This window comes from Molothrus ater, chromosome 3 (assembly GCF_012460135.2).
Source record: "Molothrus ater isolate BHLD 08-10-18 breed brown headed cowbird chromosome 3, BPBGC_Mater_1.1, whole genome shotgun sequence".
Lineage (NCBI taxonomy): Eukaryota > Metazoa > Chordata > Aves > Passeriformes > Icteridae > Molothrus > Molothrus ater.
Window position 1 is genome coordinate 8,411,332 of NC_050480.2, and position 20,067 is coordinate 8,431,398.

The following is a 20,067-nucleotide window of genomic DNA, read 5'->3' on the forward strand; positions in this document are numbered from 1 at the left end:
CCTAAGGATGAGAGTGCAGGTGAGAAATCTACACATCTACAGGAGTCTGGAGCAGAACTCAATCCAGATTCTCAAACTGGATATACTCAGCCAACCTCCAGCAAATTTCTGCACTTCAATTTGTAAGAGAAACTGCATCCTCAGCCAGGGGTTTCTGAAGGGAAAGAATTTGTTTGTATGGATCCAAGATGAGGAAACAGCAAGCGTGTTCCTTTTATAGTGCTTTATTGGGACAGTCCAGTGTTAGGTGCACAGCACAGAAAATCATCTTGGCCACCAGGAAGGAGGCTGATCCACTTTTTCATCTAGACACTGCCTTTATCTAAAGGAATATGCATGGATAAAGGGGAAAACCCCAACAAAACCAAAAAGATGAAAGCATAGTTTTGTGGGGCTTGTGTGTACTTTACATTGCAAACACGTCACCACCCACAGTGTAATTTTAGCAATGCAACTGCTATCAAACATTCTTGAAAATACTGACACCTGAAGCTAGATGCAGGGCTGCCTTTTTCATTATTACTCTCAGGCAGTGCATCTGAAAGTCTGGAAAGAAGGGAAGTACTTTTTAAATTGAGAAATAAAAAACATTTCTTAAAATGTAAACAGTACAATCAAATAGAGGCTGTATTCCCCCCTCCAAAAAAAACTCCAAAAAGCAGCCTCAGAAAAGCAGAGCATTTTAGCACAAATGCATTTAAATTTATTTCCAACAGTGAAAACAGCAATTACAGAAAAAGCATCTGCTGCAGTGTATAATGTTTCAGTAATGCCACAGCTACCTTTGAGAAAAGCATTGAAAACTTTGCATAAACTCACTGGTCCTATCAGAGATCCTTTCCAACTTTCTCTGCTGGCTTCAGGGAACCATATTTCTCACCTGCTGAGACTTTTCTATTAACTAGGCCAATTCTAAAATAAAGTGAACTATTATTCTTTGTATGTCCCACTTACTGGTAATTTCTATATACTTACATCATATCTTGCTTGATATTCTAAAATAAATGCATCAAACAAAAAGAAATGTAAACAAAAATAAGTATATCAAACAAAAATGTATCTGTGTAAAATATCAAGATTTAGGCCAATGAATCAAAAGGACTAAAATGCAAAGCTTGCCACCAAGTTCCAACTGGGGACCAAAACTGAGAACAGAGGGAAAGCTTTATCTGAAACCAGATTTCTATTCAGCCAATCCTGGCGCTCATGGAAATGGCATCTGCATGTTCTTCTGCAACAATGGAAATGCAGTTCAAGTAGAAGGGAATACAGCACCCAAACTGCACTAGATTTTACCTTCTGAAGCCTATTTCAGATCTACAATCATCAAAAAAATCTTAATAAGATGTCCTTAAAAATAAAAGGAACAAGCCTAAATATTTCTGCTTTCATTTCTCCCCTCCTGAATCTGAATTATCTAATTAGTCAATGCTCACATTACCTTATCTAGCAATTACTATATGTTATGATTTATGTCATGCTACATTGTTACATGATAATGGCTTTTTAAAAAAATTACTGCTGTTTAGCATAAACTCATTGATAGTTTGGGTTGGAAGGGACCTTAAAGATCATCTGGTTCCAATTCCCCTTGGGACACCTTCCACTAGACCAAGTTGCCTAAAGTTCCATCCCACCTGGCCTTCAACAGTTCAAGACATGGAGCATCCTCATGTTTCTTTAAAACATCCTTACTTTAAAAACTTTAAATTGTATAAATAATCAAACCTACAATCATTTATTGGATATAAATTGGAAAAAAAAATCAGCATAGGTTATTGTTTAAGGGAAAAAAAATCCCCTTTGTAGTTTGCATATTTTCTCAAATTCCTCAATTTTTTTCTCTAAATATTGAACGACTTGTTTTTTTCCTCCTTCAAACATCATGCTCACTTCTTTCATAATGCCAACCAAAAGCCAGTTAACTGCTAGAGATGGATTACCTTGATTACAACAAAGCAAGAGACTTACAATAACCATTTCCTTCCAGTTCCTTCAGGCCATGTAAATTTGCATGTAAATTAATAAACTAAAACGGTGGAAGCAAAACTCAAGGGAACTAACACAACTTCCTGTAACTCTAGCAAGCTGGCTTGGCATTTTTTATTTTTTTTTGGCCAGTCTTGGACATCATGGCATCTTTCTTTCTTTCCCTCTGGATGGAAAATTTTGCCAGACCCCTATTTTTCCCTTGCTGAAATAACAGCAGTGTGTTTAAGAGTTACTGCAGAAGGGAAATCACAGTTGCAGGTCTTGGCTCACAGGCTCTAAGGGTTATGCTAAGGGCTGTGCACAACAGTATCCCACTTCCCAGCACACCAGCATCCAGTCACAGCCAAAGGCTTTGGGTCTCTGTTACTTAACACAGTATAAATATATTGGTGAGATAAAATGACTAATGAGACATCTGATAGGAAATATCACTGTTTGAAATGCCAATAATAGGGAAAAATGAGTAAGAATAAGTGACATCAAAGGTGTTTCTTACCATAAATTCCAGTTGAAATACAGGGAAAGGCCTGTAAAACATATGAAAGGAAAAAAAAGATCAGTGGGATATCTGTTTACCATACTTTTTATCAAAACCAAGAGTGTTTTTAAACGCCTGTTTTTTAACACCCAGAGATTATATGTTACAGCATTCATGGATACAGCAGTCAAATCACAGGCATTCTCATGTCATTATATGAAACATATTCCATATGTTTTCCTTGCTGCCACATTAATAAAACTGCATTCTTTTTCACATCTTGAGCTACAAGCAACATTTGAACACAGACTCATTCTTAAAACTGCCTTTTGAGCTAAAATTTGATGCTATGAGCTAAAAATGAACACCATAAGCTACTACAGTAGCAAAAAACCAAGTCATATCATCTGGTTAGAGTTAGACAATGTTTCTTCATCAGTAAAATAAGCTTGGCCAGCTTAGACTATGTTATGCCTCTTTGCCATGCCCTCATTCACTATAATCTCCTTTTTTGATTCAGTTCTTGACCTCTGTTCTTTTGGATGTGGTTTATGGTGTGACCCAACACAGCTGTACTGCTACAAGCCAAAGGTTTGCAAACTGGTACAGGGGGAGGAACTGGAAGATGCTGATGAAAAGAAAGAGTACATTTTTGGGGCAGCTTGGACACCGAAGAATATACATCACACAACAAGAAATATTACAGACACTGTGCCAGGAAGAACAATAATTTGCATTCCTGCTAGCTGTATGTGTTGTCTTGAGATTTGCATTTCTATGAGCCAGAGTCAGTTTTCCACCAGGAAAAAAACAAAGCTGATGTTTCAGGAGAGAGGCAATTTTCTTGGTGTTCAGCTGATACGTGATATCGCCTTTGCCTCCCACCTCTGGACTGACAGCAGGCACAGCTCAAAGGTATGAGAGCACCTGGGACCAAAGTCTCAAATATCCACCCTGAGGCTCCCTCCAGATCCCCCAGCAATGAGTCATCATACAAAAGAAAGAATTTCTTCTTTACTTAATCACACAGGAAAACATTATTCAAAGCTAATGCTTGCTTTATATTTAACCAGGGAATTAATTAGGGAATGGTGATTAAGAAAGGAGAGGTCTAATGGAAAGAATACATCCTCCCCTCCCCTCTGAAAATACTTAACTAAAATAAAGTGGAGGAGAATTATAGTCTCATTCCTTCTCATAGCCACTACAACTTACATCCTGAAAAGTACTTAGCTTTGTAGTTTGTACCCAATAAATCACAAGAATCAGCTCTTTAAAGAAATGAAGAATAGAGTAGAAAAAAGAAAAAACAACCATCACATGGCTACAGAATTCAGGCTGAAGTGGCAACAGATACTTCAACAATCAGAGAGAAGCATAAAGGACGATTTTGTTCAGTTTAGAAAAAGATCTCAAAATTCACCTCTATTGCAGTTTCCACATGTTAAGAGATAATTGCTCCAAACAAGTGTTTTGTTTTCTATTCTTTGCAGAATTTGAGTAACAGCATGGGACTTAGATGCTTATTTGCCTCAGAAAAGGAATACCAGAGTATTCATGGTTCCTTCTCCTACTGGCCACACAACCAGGTAAGGGGAAAGAGTCCTGCAGCACCTCCAAAACTCACTCCATCAATCCCGTGGCTCCTTGGGCAACACCGCACATGGTGCCTCTGGGACACATCTCCACTGCTAACTTCAGATTCCACATGTGTGACAAAGCCACCCACCCACCCACCTGGGGGACCTTGGGCGAAATGGTTCTGCATCCCCCTGGCAGCAAAGAGCAGCAGCTCCCCCCAGGTCACTGCAGGTTCCTCCCTGCTGCAAAGCAAAGGGCGGACAGGGCTCTGAGCAAGAGCACAGATCCTTAAGGTTCTAAAAGACCTCTAAGATCACAGAGCCCAACCCTTACATGAACCTTCCTTACAGCCATGACAGGGACCTTGAAGGGGTCTACAAGACTGGCTGCTGCACTGTGGGGCAGGCTCAGCACACAGTGCCAACATCTGGCACCACAGCTGGGTGTTGGGGTGCTAGAGCCAAGCACCCGAGGGCTCCAGGGGAACAAGCTTCCTTCTCATCTCTGCTCAGAGAGAGATGATGAGAACTGCATTTCCAGCTCTGCATGGCAGCCACTTGTCAAACTTGCTCATCTCCATTCACAGAGTAACGTGTTCTGAGGCTGCTCAGCAAGCGCTGGCTGGCAATTTGTGTGTTCTGTGTGTTTCTGAACACTTTAAAAACTCTTGTGTAGGCATAATCATTACCTTGCTTTCAGTTTCTGTCATGCAGCTGAAACAGATCTGGAATGGAGTTACAAGACTGTATCAAATCCCATCAAGTTCCTTAGGAACATGGGTCTGTGCCATAACTCAGATGAGCTCTGCCCTCTCCCTCATTCAGAGATGATCACGGCACATAACCAGCAGATGTAGTTTCATAAAATGTGACAGTGCTTTAATTCATTCAAGAAGGACCCATGCCTGAGATCACATATCAGCCCTGTTTCCTCTTGGCTCCTAGGGAGACAATTTAGTCTAGATGCCAGGTTGAAATTACTGGCAGAGCAGTAATGGGGAATTCACAGCATGGATATCAACATACTACAATATTTGGCTTATGGACAAAAGATGTTAGGGTTTCTAACCTTTTCTGTGCCTAATTAATAACAACTTAATTATGTATCTGATTTCAATTTAAAAAAAATCCATTTCACAGTAGGTAACATTCATTCCTATTTTCACAATAAAAACATTTATCATCTTAATTTGTTGCTGGTAACCACTATTTATTTATGAACTTTTAATTTATTTGCTACCAAAATAGCATATTTGCTTTATTTGGGGACTAATAAGAAATGCTACCCTGATAGCACTCAAAGCAGACACAACTCTGAAGTTAAACATAAGTAACAAAGGCAGGAGCTTCCTACTACTACTGTGCTTTTGCAATCATCCAGAGAAAGAGGCCAAATTAAATCAGGTCTGTGAATATTGTAAGGCTGAAATTGATTTAATTCCTGTAGGTGAGAGGTGTGGGCTCTCAGCCTCTGGTTCTTTTTAATCCAATGTGTCTTTACCAAGGCTGCAGCAGCAGTGCTAATTAGGATAAAATGTAATGCAGCTTTATGAGGAACATTTACAACAGTCACCATGAGGAGGCCAGGCTGGACTCTGAGACATTTCAGTAAGAAGCACCTGGGTATTTAAATACTTAAGGGCTTATTCTACATCAAGGGGTTCTAGTTCACACTGAGCTGCAGTGCATTAATGGTTATACATTAGATGAATACAATTACTAAGTCTACATGACCAGATGCCTCCTACTGCAGGCACTGCTCCTAATTGCTTACACAGAGCAAGAACTTTCTTCAAATTAAGTGCTCAGCATTCTCAACTGGTCTCCCAGTGTCACTTCTGCCACAACCAAGCCATATGCAAGGTAAGCACTTTTCTTCCAGCAACGTAACACAGCAGACAAAAATAACATCAAACACAAACCCTTCTCTGATTTCACTGCATCTTCTTATGAAGAGGATTAATGCCCCTGTTTGAGAGCCATTCCTTCATGCACCTTGCAGTGCGTGATACTCCTCTTCACCAGCTTAAACTCCTAAAAAGCTTGTGCACCTTAGATGCTTTCCAAAAAGACATGCTCTATGAAAACACTGAACTTCAAAAATCCACAATAAAACTATAAACTTCAGGGACTATTGTACATCTTTTGCTGCACAAACTATTCACAAGGTACCTATACACATATTTAAGATCAGTAACATCAAACACTCAAGTCAAGTTTTGCTGCTGTTACTAGATCAAACTTATAAAACAAATGATTTTATAAACTACTAACTATAATACTATCCTTTTGCCTTTTAAAAATCCTACTATCTGGAAGAAAAATAAATTAAAATCTTATGCTATTTTCCAGCCTCTGTCCTGAAATTATTTATCTTTTAGTCATAGTTCTGAACCATAATTTAACAAACAACAGATTTTGAAAGCAACTATCATTCAAAGAAAATTCTCTATTCATAAATAGAGAATTTCAACATAATTCCCTATCCTGAAAGTGAAGAGAAAAAAAAGGAATAAATGAATATGCTAATATTTAAGCTCAGTTTTCATTACAGACAATACTAGCATGTTGGTTATGTCTTTAAAGAATAAAAAAAGCAATTATCACCTCAAAAATAACCAATGTCTTGAACATAGCATGTCACATGCAAGCCTTTAGGCATTTGTATGAGCTCCCTCATTCACACACTGGAAGGTTCTCTTCACCAGAGTCAAACACTGGGCACCCAAGTGCCAAAAACGTTGGAGAGATTTTTTTTGGGTAGAAACATAAACATTCAGCTATTTCAAAGCCTAAAAGTTTACATACCAGGTTCTCAAAGGCTGCTGACAGCTAACAAAATGCTGGTCAGGCAACTACAGCTGAAGCTTGGATTCAGACCCAACATGAAATATCCTTTCTGTATTGTGGTTTAAGACTCTTCCAAAGAACAACAAGTTTAGAAAATGATATGCAGCAATAATCAAATTTAAGTTAAAAATCCATCAGCTGTGTGGCAAAGCAGTGTGTGGTGAACCTGTCACAAAGCTACTGACAGCTGACTGAAGGAGCACTATTCAGTTAGAACAACTTGCAGCAAGTGCATAGGGAAATTCAACACAGCCCAGAAAACAAACATCTGTCAGGGTTCCAGAGGACCTCCACAGGTTTCCCCTCCACGCTGCTCCCACTGCTTTAGGCAAGTGTTTACCACAAAGGTTGAGGTCTTCTTTAAGTTTGTTTGTTTACACAAGACAGCAGCTACTGAGAGAGGCCACTTAAGAGGCTGAAATGGCAAAAAAGAGAATCTTTAACATTTCCTGTTTACCAAACTAAACAGATCAGGTGGTTGCAGGGGAGGATCATCCTCTGATGACCTGTTTGCTGTGTGACAATATGCTTATTGTAAATTATGTGTCTCAGTTCTCACAATGAATGCCAATTCTTTTTTTTTTTTACTGAAGTAATAAAAAACTGCAACCAAATGACATTCATTCAACAATGAGTGTGGTGAAAAAATATCGAGGAATGATTACTAAGAATTACAAATTCTTTTTCGCATCCGTGTATTCTAACTTTACATGAATTTAAGATGGACTTTTGAAGACATTGAAACCAGATGCTACAATGACCTACACGAGACAGCAGAGCATTGTAATATGGAATTAAATTAAGATGGTTCACTACTTGAGGAATCTCACTAAATTTGTTTTTAAAATTTTTCAAATTTAGAATCTTTCAGTAATTAAAAGTAATAGCTCAATTAACTGCTGGGATAAAGGTCTGGACTGAAATTGAGTCAAAGAACCTGATTTCTCCACATACAAACTAAGTTGTGGGGTGAGGTTTGCCTGTTTTTTTTTCCCTAAACTATTTGAATATTTGTAGTTAAAGTGAAAAGCTTATGGAGGAACTACAAATTACCAGTTTGGCACATATTTTAAAAATCATCATATTTAGAAACACTGAGACATGAAACCAGACTGCTCAAAGCAGGGCCACCTAAAGCTGGTCACCCAGGACCAGTAAAGGCTGGAATATCTCCACAGATGGAGACCCTACAATGTCTGTGGGCAACCTCTTGTGCTGTTTGACCAACCAGAGAGTCAGCCAGTCAATTCCTGTGTTTAAACACGGGCCCTCCCAGCTCTCTGCTCACTCCCCTGGGTGCTTTGCTGCCCATCATCTGAGTCACTAATGAAGATCTTTAATTGCACTGGCCCCACAGTCAGCCCCTGGGGTACAGGATTGGTGACTGGCTCCAGCTGGGCCTTGTGCCACAGATCACCACCCTGTAAATCCCAGCAACTCAGCCAGTTTTCAGTCCACCTTTTGCACAGGAAAAAAATAAGACAGAAATAATTGGGCTCATAAGACAGCATTTGCCTAGGATGTTTAGAAGCCATTGCAGTTGAAATACCAATTAAAGCAGCAAAAATGCAGATGATAAGGAAAGAATAAAATACCAAATGCAAATTTAGAACAGATTTATGTATTTTTTTTCTTTCTATACCATCCTGTGCCAAAGCAGGCTTGAAATGAATGACAAACTGATTTTGAACCACATCTGTGATGTGCTTTCAGCCCCAGCAGAGAACAGTTATGAGTTTCCTTCATGCTGAAGAGCAAGAAATTAAAAATCATTCTTCCTTTTTCAAGAACAGAAAGGAACACTCAACTAGGAGCCCCATATTACATCAGCCTCATGGTGCTACAGAGCACGGAGCAGTTTCTAGGTTTTCCTCTAGAGTCCCCGAACTCTCAGTGCTCAGCGTCACTTTGAGGAGAAGAGCTTGAAGATGCAAATTCCTTCACAAGAACTATGCAGATACAGCTCTTATCACTTTTTTTTTTTTTTTTAATGAAGGTTATGGACTATTTTCCATAGACTAATAATACTGTTTAATCATATTAATTTAAAAACACCTGTTGTAAGAAGGGATTCCATTTTTTCAGCCTGACAGGGCACCTGCACAGCAGGCTTTGGGCATCTCTTTCCCACTGACATATTTCTACTCACAAGATCCTGTAGTATCCACAGACCTCATCCTATGTGTGTATTGCTAAGAGGAAAGCTGGGATCCAGTTTCATCTCTGCTTCCCAATCCCAGGCTGGACTTCTGGCCTGAGGTTTTCTCTACAGTTAATAAAGAAGGTAATTTGACCTGGTTTAGGTGAAATAAATGGCTCTCATGGGAAACGGTTGACTACAGAGCAAAGCTGGATTCCCAAGCTAAATTTAGGAGAAACAGATCCTTCCCTCAGAACAGGAAATCATATGCACTCACCAGAAAGATTCAGGAACACTCTCTCTCTCTCTCCTGAGTCCTCACCACAGGAATATTATTCCATTGATTCAATTTAAAATTACTTTTAATGAAAAACGTTGAGCCAGATTTCTCCAGCTTCATGAGACAAGCAGGGACTTCCAAGTTCAGCAAATCCCCTCTGTTTCTCCAAAGAGTCAATTAAGAATTACACAGAACCCTCAGTTTTGTGCATTGATTTCATGTCCAGGAGCACAGCTGTGAGAATCAAATGTGCTAGACTCAGGGCAGGCTCCAGGTAGCCCAGGGAGATTGCTATCCCAGGAAATGCCAGGGCTGAGCCATACAGGGTGCTCAGAAGACACAGGCACTGCAAGCCTGGCCCAAGCCCACAGGGGTTGGTAGGAGAGAACACACATAATGCAGCATCAGCCTTTGCAGCATCCACATCATTACCTGCTAGCAATTCCTTAGTGAGCTCAATTTTAGTGTCTAGGTCCCTCATTCAAATCAATTTGTGCCACAGCTACAGATCAATAGTAGCTTTACATTTATAATATTTTCGAATGAAAAGAAAAAGGAATAAGAACCCACAAGACTATATATTGATATAAAAGCTTTAGAAAGGAGATACTCAGCAACAAAAGTATTTACTGACAACAGTGACAATTACTTCAACCTTAAGACTAGGTTAGCCTGTTCTTACTGCTTCATTTAAACCAACATACTCAAGGAAATACCACTGCAACTCTACTGTGGTTTGATTCAAATCTGAGCCAACCTTGCAAGAAAAAGTTATTAAATGATATTAACATAGTAGTGAGATCATACTCTGACAAACAAGAATAATGAGCTAAATTAAGGGGAGATGGATATTGAGGCTTTCCACTAAATGTCCTTAATTTTGAAGGTTTTAGACATACCAGCTTCTGAACCTCAGTGCAATTTTAGTTTTTTACTATTTGCGATATTTATAGCTTCCACTTATATAAAGTAATATGTAATTTTAATGCAGGTCCAATAGTTTCAACTGCCATTGACACAGACTGTAAAATGAAAAAGGGAGAATACCTTGTTGAGTGAGATGCTATTTTATATCATTCCTGCCACCTCAACCACAGCAATACAGTGGGTTAATGCCATATTTGGATTCCAACCTTGTCAACACATCAAAGATCCTCCCAGGTGAAGAGGAGCAGGGCTGTGCAATTGATCTCCCCTAACCTGTAACGTCTGTGTCACTCTGGTCCAGGGTGAGCCACTGCAATGCATGTTTCTTTTTGAGAGAGGTAGGAGAGATGCCTTGAAGAAGTACACGATGATGAAAGGTATGAGACAGGCACAGACCTTGGAAAATGTCAAGGGAGATCACAGTCAAAACTGCCTTCTTTATCCAGAATAAATAACAGCAGTTGTGGATTATGTGACTGCAATTCTGTGGAGGAGGTCTGGTGACATAAATCACAGTAAAGACAACTTGAGACTCTTTTTAAAGACCAAGGAGGTTATTCATATTTTTAGCTTACATTCTCCTGTCCCCAGGCACAATCCCTACAGGCATTTCTACGACCATTGAGAGTCCCCCCAGTGCACTGTTTTTACCCTCTCTATTTATTGTCTGCTGTCACCCCCATGCTATCATTTTTTCCTTTCCATCCTTCTGCACGCTCCTCCCCGATCACAGATTGCCGCCATCCGCCCTGCTCCAAATTCACTGCTTCCATTATCACTTCCCTTGCAGCTGGGGCACATCTGCTCTCAGATCCACTTTACCATTTTTCCTGAGGCTTTGCCTTGCTCTCAGCATTGCTGGAATGCCTGTGCAAGGAAAGCAGCAGCTACAGGAATCTCGCCACCATCTGCGCCTTGATTCAGAGCCATTGCAGGCAGCAAGAAACCCTCAGCTTCAACTGCAATCCAAATCCTATTACCACTGGTTTTTCCTCTTTCAAACTGCTGTTGAATGACACAAACAAGCAAGTTAAACTGCACCAGTATTACACCAAAAACAGGTCAGCAACTCTGGATACCTCATTTCTGGCACACTGGGTTTGGTTCAGAAAACAGAAAACAACACACTTGCTGCCTGAAAGAAGGTTCTGGAAAAATCAGTGGCAATGTCTTCAACAGGGCACTCAGAAAATGAGGAGTCCTGAAGAGAGGCCAATCCAGGTTTGCAGGTTCTGGCACATTTCCTCATTCTGAGTAACCCCAACAGTGTTTCTTACCAAGTTGAATGAATCTGCATAACACTTTCCTTGGCATCAGTAAATGTGTCGAGATTTGTCGCAATAAAACTTCAATGTCAATGCAAAAAAGGCCGTCACACATATGGGAAAAGTAGAAAAAAAACAACCCCAAAATCTTAAAAAATATGTCTATTTTCTCTTAATTCCTTCAGCTTTCATTCTCTTACAGACATATATTCCTTCTCTTGAGAGCTGTTGCTGCAAAAAATACAAGGTTAACAATTTAAAATGGAACTGTGACTTTAATTTTCTATGTCCTCCTGTTTAATATAATGATCTAGACAGGTTTTTTTATTGAATTCAAGTAACATAATGACTTGTCAAATTCTTCCTGCTTTCAAACATTCTGTATGGAAATAACTGGTATGTATATTTTTAAAATGGCAAAAACAGCAGAAGTCAATAACAGGCATAAAGATTTTCCTCTCTTTTTAAATACATATTTCCCAAATGAAGAAAACTGCACAGTGCAATCAAAATGAAACACAAAAATATAGCTATCACTTTGATTTCCTTTTATTTTCTGCTTGAGTTACCCCCAGATGCCTTTTTCATTAAAAAGAAGAATAAGAAAAAAAAAAGGCATATTGAAATCTCTGTGCTGTTGCTTTCCTTTTTTTTTTTTTAAGTAAAGACAGACATGAAAAGGTCTAAATCAGAGACACATTATTATTCAAGAAACATTGTAAGGAATAACCACTTGCATTACTGATATTTATCATTCATGTAAACTATTTAGCGTGAGAGACAAAAGCAGATTATATATATATATATATATTTATATATATATCTCTACAGCTATGTGTATATCAAAAGATACCAGCTCTGGATAACAAATATAGCACACAGAAAAGGGGAAAAACCAACAAAAAACCAGCCAATACCAAAACATCCCAAAGCAGGGAGGAAAATGAAGGAAATTAGGAACTTTTACCTGAGGATAGTAAAGGTTTAGCATGGCTAGATGGCTTTACAGTTTCTTGTTTTCAAATACCTTGAAGAGAATTAAGAATTAACTGAAAGGTTCCGTACCGTGTGCCATGGTGAAGACTGTATAAAAGCAAAGGGGGAAATGTTGGTAGAGTACTAAAGCCCCCGTTCTTTTTGCTGTCTTTTCTCCAAGCACCCATTGATTTCAGTTTTCAGGGCTCTAATTGCTTCTTTTCAGACTGATTTGAAGGCATTAACATGCATAAATTTCCATTTGTGCTCTTGGGATTTGTATGGCCAACACTACTTGTTATTCTTCCACAGTCTGTTTCCCCGGTTCTTCTACTTTTAAGGTCTACTCCAATAGAAAGCTTCTGTCTTGCATTAAAATACAGTTATGAAATTCATAACTAAACAGTACTTTAAACCATATTGTTTAATCTTATGACTTTTCCTCTGACAAGTGTGAAAACGTGTGCAATATGACAGAAGGTTTGCTATAGTAATTGCATGTTGTGATTGAATGAGAGAGTAACAACCACAGAAATAACTGTCTTGCTGAAATTACTGCAGAAGGTAAGTTGCTCCTGTACAGTTTTAACTCATGCACCATCTGTTTCCACAGTCCTTTAAATGTTTCTTCAACTAGTTAAGGGATTTGATTGTTGTTCCTACAGGCATTGCCACATTTTCTCTGACCTTTTTGCACATTGTACCTTGGAAAGTGCACAAATCTCTCCATCCCTTTCTGTCCTTCCTCCCCTCAAATCCTACTGACTGGGACCCATTTATCCACTGCCCACACCTGACAGACCTCCCACTCATGTTTCCTAAATTCTTCCCACATTTGCTAGCAAAGAGGAGATTAGATATGGGCAAAATGCGTAGGTCCCTTTGTGTATCCAGTAGATGGAGACACAGTGTTTATTTCCCTAAAAGTTGACATTATTAAACAACAGTTCAAGAATCAAGTAATATCTAAAAATTATTATTATAGTCAGAATTACCTAGTTGTGAAAACAGACATATATCTAAATAATAATCACATTGCAGAGCTGAATTACGATGCTAAATCATTTGCAATACAGCACTAAGTAACACTGCATTAAACTTAACAGATTATCAAGACTAATTCTATATTAAAAAAACAAACAGCTGAAGTTAAAATGAAAATGCACTACAAACAAAATCTCTTCATCTAAAGCATTTCCCCCTTTATATCAGCAAAGCTCTACAACGAAAGAGCCAATACAACAAAACTGTTGTAACACTGCACACAGTGACATTATGTTACAAGAGCAATGTAGTCACAGACACCTTGTAGTTACAACAACTGAGGTTCCCTCAACTCAAACCTCCAGGTGAACAAAAAAAAAAAAAAAATAGGGGATATCAGATGAAACCAATGTGTTGCAAATTAAAAATGAATAAAAGGAGATTCTTCTTCACATAAAACAGTGGATGCCACAGAAATGAGAAAAGCTTAGGGGAGTTGAAAATCAATAATATGAATTCACCTAAGAAAAAAGCCAATGAGCAATTTGAAGCATGGGAGATAAAAGCTGTGGATCAAAAAGTCCCTAAGTGATGAAAAACCAGGGCTAGGGAAGTGTTCTGACAACTGCCATTAAATGCTTACCCCATCCCTTCACTCCCCACTGAGCATCAGCTTTTGGCCAAAGCCAAGGCAGGGCACTAAGACACTTTGCACTTGGGCTGACCCAGCACGGCCCTTCACATACTCCTCAGCAAACTTGCTGCATAACTATAGAGAAAATTATGAACAAACAGGCAAGAGGCGCAGTTTTAGGGGGTTGTTGTAAGCTAAAATCTCTGTGATTTTAGAATTGCATCAGGACAGCAATTGCCAAAATAGCAAATGACTGCAAGCCTCCTCTGCCCTGACCAAGACAGGGTTTTGGAGAGCAAGTCTTCCATCCCATTTGCTTCTGCAGATGTCCTTTTGAGCAAAGGCTACCTTTGTATGTAAAGTTGCAAAGCCAGTGGGGGAGTTTATTGCATGATATTGCTCTTGCTTTTCTGTAGCACAAACAAGAAATGCGTATCACACTAGCCAGTGCTAATCATACAAGGGAATACAGACCCTCCTGATCCTTGCTGGATTTGCTGCAGCCACCAGGCAGCGAGGCTTCCCACTTCCCTTGTGAAGGACTCTCCCTCTGGCCTCCTTTGTTTGTTCCCAATGTGCTGCTGTAGGAGGCTTTAGGAAACACTTCACCACTGCGCAATGAAAAGCTCTCTGAATCCAAAACATAAATTATATTGCCTTATGTTTATGACAAAAGAAGATGTGTTCTATGCTCACCTTTCATAAGCATATTGAATACAACAATGTAATAATAATATCTAAAACATTTGACAAAACTCTGTTTCTTCTATATCTTATATTTTTTTGTTAACTGACTGTTCCATCTGAGAGCAGCATTCTCATTATAGAGCCCCCTAAGAAACATACCATCCCCAGCAACATCTTAAAAGTTGAGCATTTGATTTGCCTTTCCCGACAGAACTGTTTTCAAGAAGTCATCCAAAACCACTTTCAGATAATTTATCCCCAAGGAGTTACAACTAATTAAGAGTCCATGCACGGGTTAGCAATTTACATGATTCCATCGTGGATTCTGCAATTTTTATCTAAAGTCTTTGAAGTTTATATATAATGTCAGTCATTCTAAATCATCAGTAAATTACCATCCTCTATACTGCACTGCTGGAAACACTTTTAAATATATGGAGCAAAACTGGTCCTGACACCATTCCCCCTAATACTGCTGTTAACATCTTCCATTGAGAGAACAGCTCATTTGCTCATTTCTCATTTGCTAATTGATTTTTAATCCATAACTTCCAAAGGCTATCGATTTCTCAATCCCATGAATATTTTCCGAATAAACAACGCTGCTTATTTTCTCAAGAATACCCAGCAAGGAGGGAGGCTGCCACTGCAGCACAAGCCTTCATGGTTTAGTTGGTGCCAGAAAAAAAGTAGGAGATTCTCTAGAGTGTCCAGACAAGACAGTCAAGACTTTCATCCTTAGCTCAGTGAAGGGGGCACACACTGCCCAGGACAGAGGGATAGACCTGGGCAAAAATAGCAATTCTAAGTGCAGGTAGCAGCAAACAGAAGGCAGGGAGGCCAATACATGTGACTTTTCAGCCAAGTCTTGAGCTGTTCTAATAATAAACCAGGGAAATAGCTTGAACATTACATGTTATTGAGCAGCGGACCCTGACCTTTCTCAGTCCGTACACCGCAAGCAAAGTCAGCCCTTTCCTTCCCTGGCACACGGAGCACCGTGACAGCAGCTTTGGCTTCAGCTCGCTCAAGTGACCTGTGGCCACAGGACAAAGAGCACTGCTAAAGGTTTTGGCTTTTCTACTTAAGAAGACATTATTTTAGTTTACAGATATTTGTGACAGTAAGCTATCCTCATAAAAACAGTGGTAACTTGACCAATGATAAATCAAAATACTGTGGTTTTAGCTGGACGTGGAATCTATTTGGGATGATTGGGCTGGTAGTACTCCAAGTGTAGCACAAAGCTTTCTCATTTCTCTCCTTCAAAATATTTCTTCAAACCTAGTGTCTAAAAAACATGACAAATGTTAAGTTGATGTTTCACTTTGTCAAATCCTAACACCTAACACTACCTCTTCATTGGGGTCCTTAAACAGCCATATTAAATACCAGCAATAAAAAAAGCATAAGCTATGACTGATTTGGTCTCTTCAGCTGCTGGGATCAGTCCAGACAAGCCACAAATTCTTTATGAACTAAAAAGCAGAAAATTAAAATACATAGATTAAGCTAAACCAACTTTAATACACTTCAGGATTTTGGCTACCACTTCATCTATAGTTAACATTGGCACTAATATGTTTTACCATATTAGAACCAGTATGGCCTTAAGTCTAGCATTATGGCATGGAATAAAAAGTGGCCAATCCCATATTGTGACTCAGAGAAAATCTCTATGTGATCTGGCAAAAAGTGTAGTCCTTTCTCCTCAAGCCCTGGAGTTTCCAGAGGATATGGCTATGCCATCACTCAGGAGAGTGAAGGACACCTGCCATGGACTTCCATGTACAGAAAAGCCTTGTCTGAGAACTGGAAGGAAAACTGTGCAATGATGCAGGATAGAAGGGGAAAGGCAATGAGGATACTAGTTTTACTCTAAGAGCACCTGTAAGATCAAAGAGCTTCAGCAAGTACTTGCCTGTAGCTGCAGACACTGTAAATCATAAATTTATCAGTATAAGGATTTTAATGCAGGAACTCCAAGGACATACAAGTAGCAAACCTACTTCATTAAATACTAATGCTTCCTTCTCACAAAACAACTTTTGTCACTACATAGAGCTGTGTGGGTAAAAAAGAGCAGGGGGGAGAAAAGAAACTTAAATATGAGGGTAATGAGGCCCTGGCAAAGGTTGCCCAGAGAAGCTGTGGATGCCTCATCCCTGGAAGTGTCCAAGGCCAGACTGGACAGGGCTTGGGAGCAGCCTGGGATAATGTAAGGTGTCCTTGCCTGCAGCAGGAGGCTTGGAACAAGATCATTTTTGAGGTCTCTTTGAACCCAAACCATTCTGCAATTCTATGATTTTCCTGATTGTTTCACTTTAATTTTCAGGAAGTGAAGAATACTTTTTCTCAGTATTATCTCTAATTTCCAAATGCACTTTAACAATGGACTAATTCAAGTTACAGTGCAGTATCAATATTTTTCTATTGCATAATAATTCACTTCATAAAGGGCTGGAAGGTCCATTCTTTTGTATTTCATGTTAAAAAAACTACATTTTCCTATGTTGCTCCTAATTATAAGATACAAAAGGAAACTAGCAAATAAATAAATTTTACTCAAAAAAAAAAGAGAGAGAGAGAAAAAAAGCTGTTTGGCAATACTCTTCACCACAACCTAGATTCTACATTTGACAGAGAAATCCACACTGTCTTAATCCTGAGTTTAGGCTAATAATTATTATGAGAAACAGCATTAACTGATCGTGCTTTGTCATCAGAAATTAGAATAAGGCAACTCTTTGCCTTTAAAAAAAAAAAGAAAATTACAACAACAAACTGTTATTGTACTAGTGAGGAAGGGAAAGTATCCATATGTGACAGAGACTGGCAGTATATTTTACACAGTCTGTGCTCAGAGTCTAGTGCTGAAAGGCAATACAGCACTCAGAGGGGAACACCACATCCTTTACAGTGGAATAGGCTGAAGGATCAGCAACAAAATGCCTGGAGATGTAGTAGGATGGCATTCTCAATATTTGCCTCTGCTGATATTGAGTCTGCTCTGTTGAAGCCTCATGTTCAAGTTTTGCAATATTGGCTTTTGTGCAGTAGAAAGAGTGATCTCCTCAAATAAAAACAACAGGACTGCATATTGTTCCCTGTAATTGTCTCTGTCATGGGGGTGAAGCCAATCCTGACACACAATGGACTGTCAATGGCTGTATCTAATGTGGAGTACTCCCTTTCTGATATCACTGAAACCTTTTACTGGATCTGCCTTTTTGTCAATACCTTTCTTTCACATAAATACGATTTTCAATTTTCATCAATATGTTCAGTTCTCTCCCAACAGAGCAGAACTGAGGAGGAAACAAAGGTGGATTATGCAAACTGTGTGAACATCAGCTTCATGTAAGCTTTGTTATACATTCAATCAAAATTTAAGGACAAACAGCTAATATTTTGTTAAAACATCACAATAAAAAGACAAAACTGGGCAACTGGAAATCCTACAGAAAGAGAACACTGAAGCCATCACCTGAAATACTTCCAGCAGAGGTGTCTCAGACATCACTTATCTTGTTTCAACTCAGACACATAAAAAATCTGAATGTGACCCACATTGTAGTCTTTGGATAGGTCATTATCTCTCTCATTTCAAGAAAACCATATTCCTGATGCTACCAGAACTGCAGCAATAGGCTTAGTTGAACCTACTCTAATCAAGGAGCCATTTTGCTGGTGAGATACTTCTTCATATTGAATGAGTGGGGGGAAATGCCAACGTTTCTCTGCTAGTCTTGGCTGGGATAGAGTTAATTTTCTTCTTAGTACCTGGACTGTGCTTTGGATTTGTTCTGTTGATAACGCAGGGATGTTTTAGTTATTGCTGGGCAGTGCTTACACAGAGCCAAGGCCTTTTGTGCTCCTCACCCCAGCAGCGAGAAGGCAAGGAGTGCACAAGGAGCTGGGAGGGGACACACCTGACCAAAAGGGATATTCCAGACCTCAGGACAACATGCTTGACCTATAAAGCTGCAGGGAGAAGGAGGATGGAGGGGACAATGACATTTGGCTTTCCAAGCAACCATTTTGTGCCATCAGGCCTTGCTTTCCTGGGGATAGCTGAACACCTCCCTGCCCACAGGAAACTGTGAATGAATTCTTTTGATTTGCTTGTGTGCACAGCTTTTGATTTCCCTGTGTCCTAGGTTGACTATATGATGCTTTTACCCCAATTGTCTGTTCTGTTTATGCTGAATAATAAGTTTTGCAGCTTTAAGCCTTGTTCCAGAGAGTGAAGGGGGGAGAGAAGAACGCACAGTTTGTTTTCAGACACTGCACTCCCTCCTCCACATTCCTGCTCCTGGACTGTGATGTCTGCAGATGGACAGACAGCAGGACAGACCTCTCCTTTGCTTTTAGTTAGTTTAGCTAGCTGAGGCAAAGAAGTTCCCCGGACTGTGGTATTTTTTCCTTTCTTTGGACCTGTTTAAACCTGCTATGGACTGAACACCAGAAGAGCACCAGCAGCTCACACCTGAGGCCCACCGGGCCGGGCCGGGCCTGGCCTGCGGCATTTCCAGCACCGGAGGGACTGATCAGAGACTGAGTGAGCTGAACTGCAGCTTGAGGAGGGGACTTTCTCAGTTTGTCATCTCTTTCGGAGCAGCAAGGGGTTTTAATGTTTAATATTGTTTAGGTTTTATTGTTTAATAAACAGTTTTTTTCCATTTTTTTCCAAGGAGTTATTTTCTCCCAAAGCGGTTGTGGGGAGGGGCCAGTTGAATCTGCTTTCCTAGAGGAGCCCCTTTGGGGGTTCTCTATCAAAATTTGCCCTGAACCAGGACACCCTATTAAATTGGGCTTATCTCAACCCAGGAGTTTTTTCACTGTTTTTTTCTGACTGTTTCCCCCAATCCACTAGTGAGTGATCAGCTCTGCAGGTCTTAGCTGCTGGGTGATGACTTTCAAGGACTGAAATATGACAAATATGCCACTCAAATGAACCTATCTGCAGCATACCACAGTAAGAGATTTTATTGGCCCTGTAAAACCCTGTGAGCCCTAGGAAGGCTGCTGCATCTTGACTAAGGCAATTTCTCCATCAAGGAACTATTTACATATAAAGAGGCTTTGCTATAGAAGCATGCCATGACATTAAAGATGACGGAGGAGTGGGGGAAACAAGTGCTGTCAAGGCCACTTCCAAACTAAAGTGTTTTCGAACCTCCCAAGGTAATTCCTTTGGCAAACAAAACAATTTTTATTCAGCCATCTCTATCTCCTGCACATTTCCAGAAAGACAGGCTCTCTGAGCTACCTA

At 39.6% G+C, this 20,067-nt stretch overlaps 1 protein-coding gene across 4 annotated transcripts in view; it reads right to left on the reverse strand.

Moving 5' to 3' along the window:
* The window catches only part of MACROD2 (mono-ADP ribosylhydrolase 2), an 851,816-nt gene that overhangs the window by 277,691 nt on the left and 554,058 nt on the right, over nucleotides 1-20,067 (reverse strand). For all 4 annotated transcript variants that reach the window (XM_036379362.2, XM_054514164.1, XM_036379361.2 and 1 more), the window contains exon 7: nucleotides 2,489-2,519. In XM_036379362.2, the coding sequence (XP_036235255.1) occupies nucleotides 2,489-2,519 (31 nt within the window). The remainder of the gene's footprint in view (nucleotides 1-2,488; nucleotides 2,520-20,067) is intronic.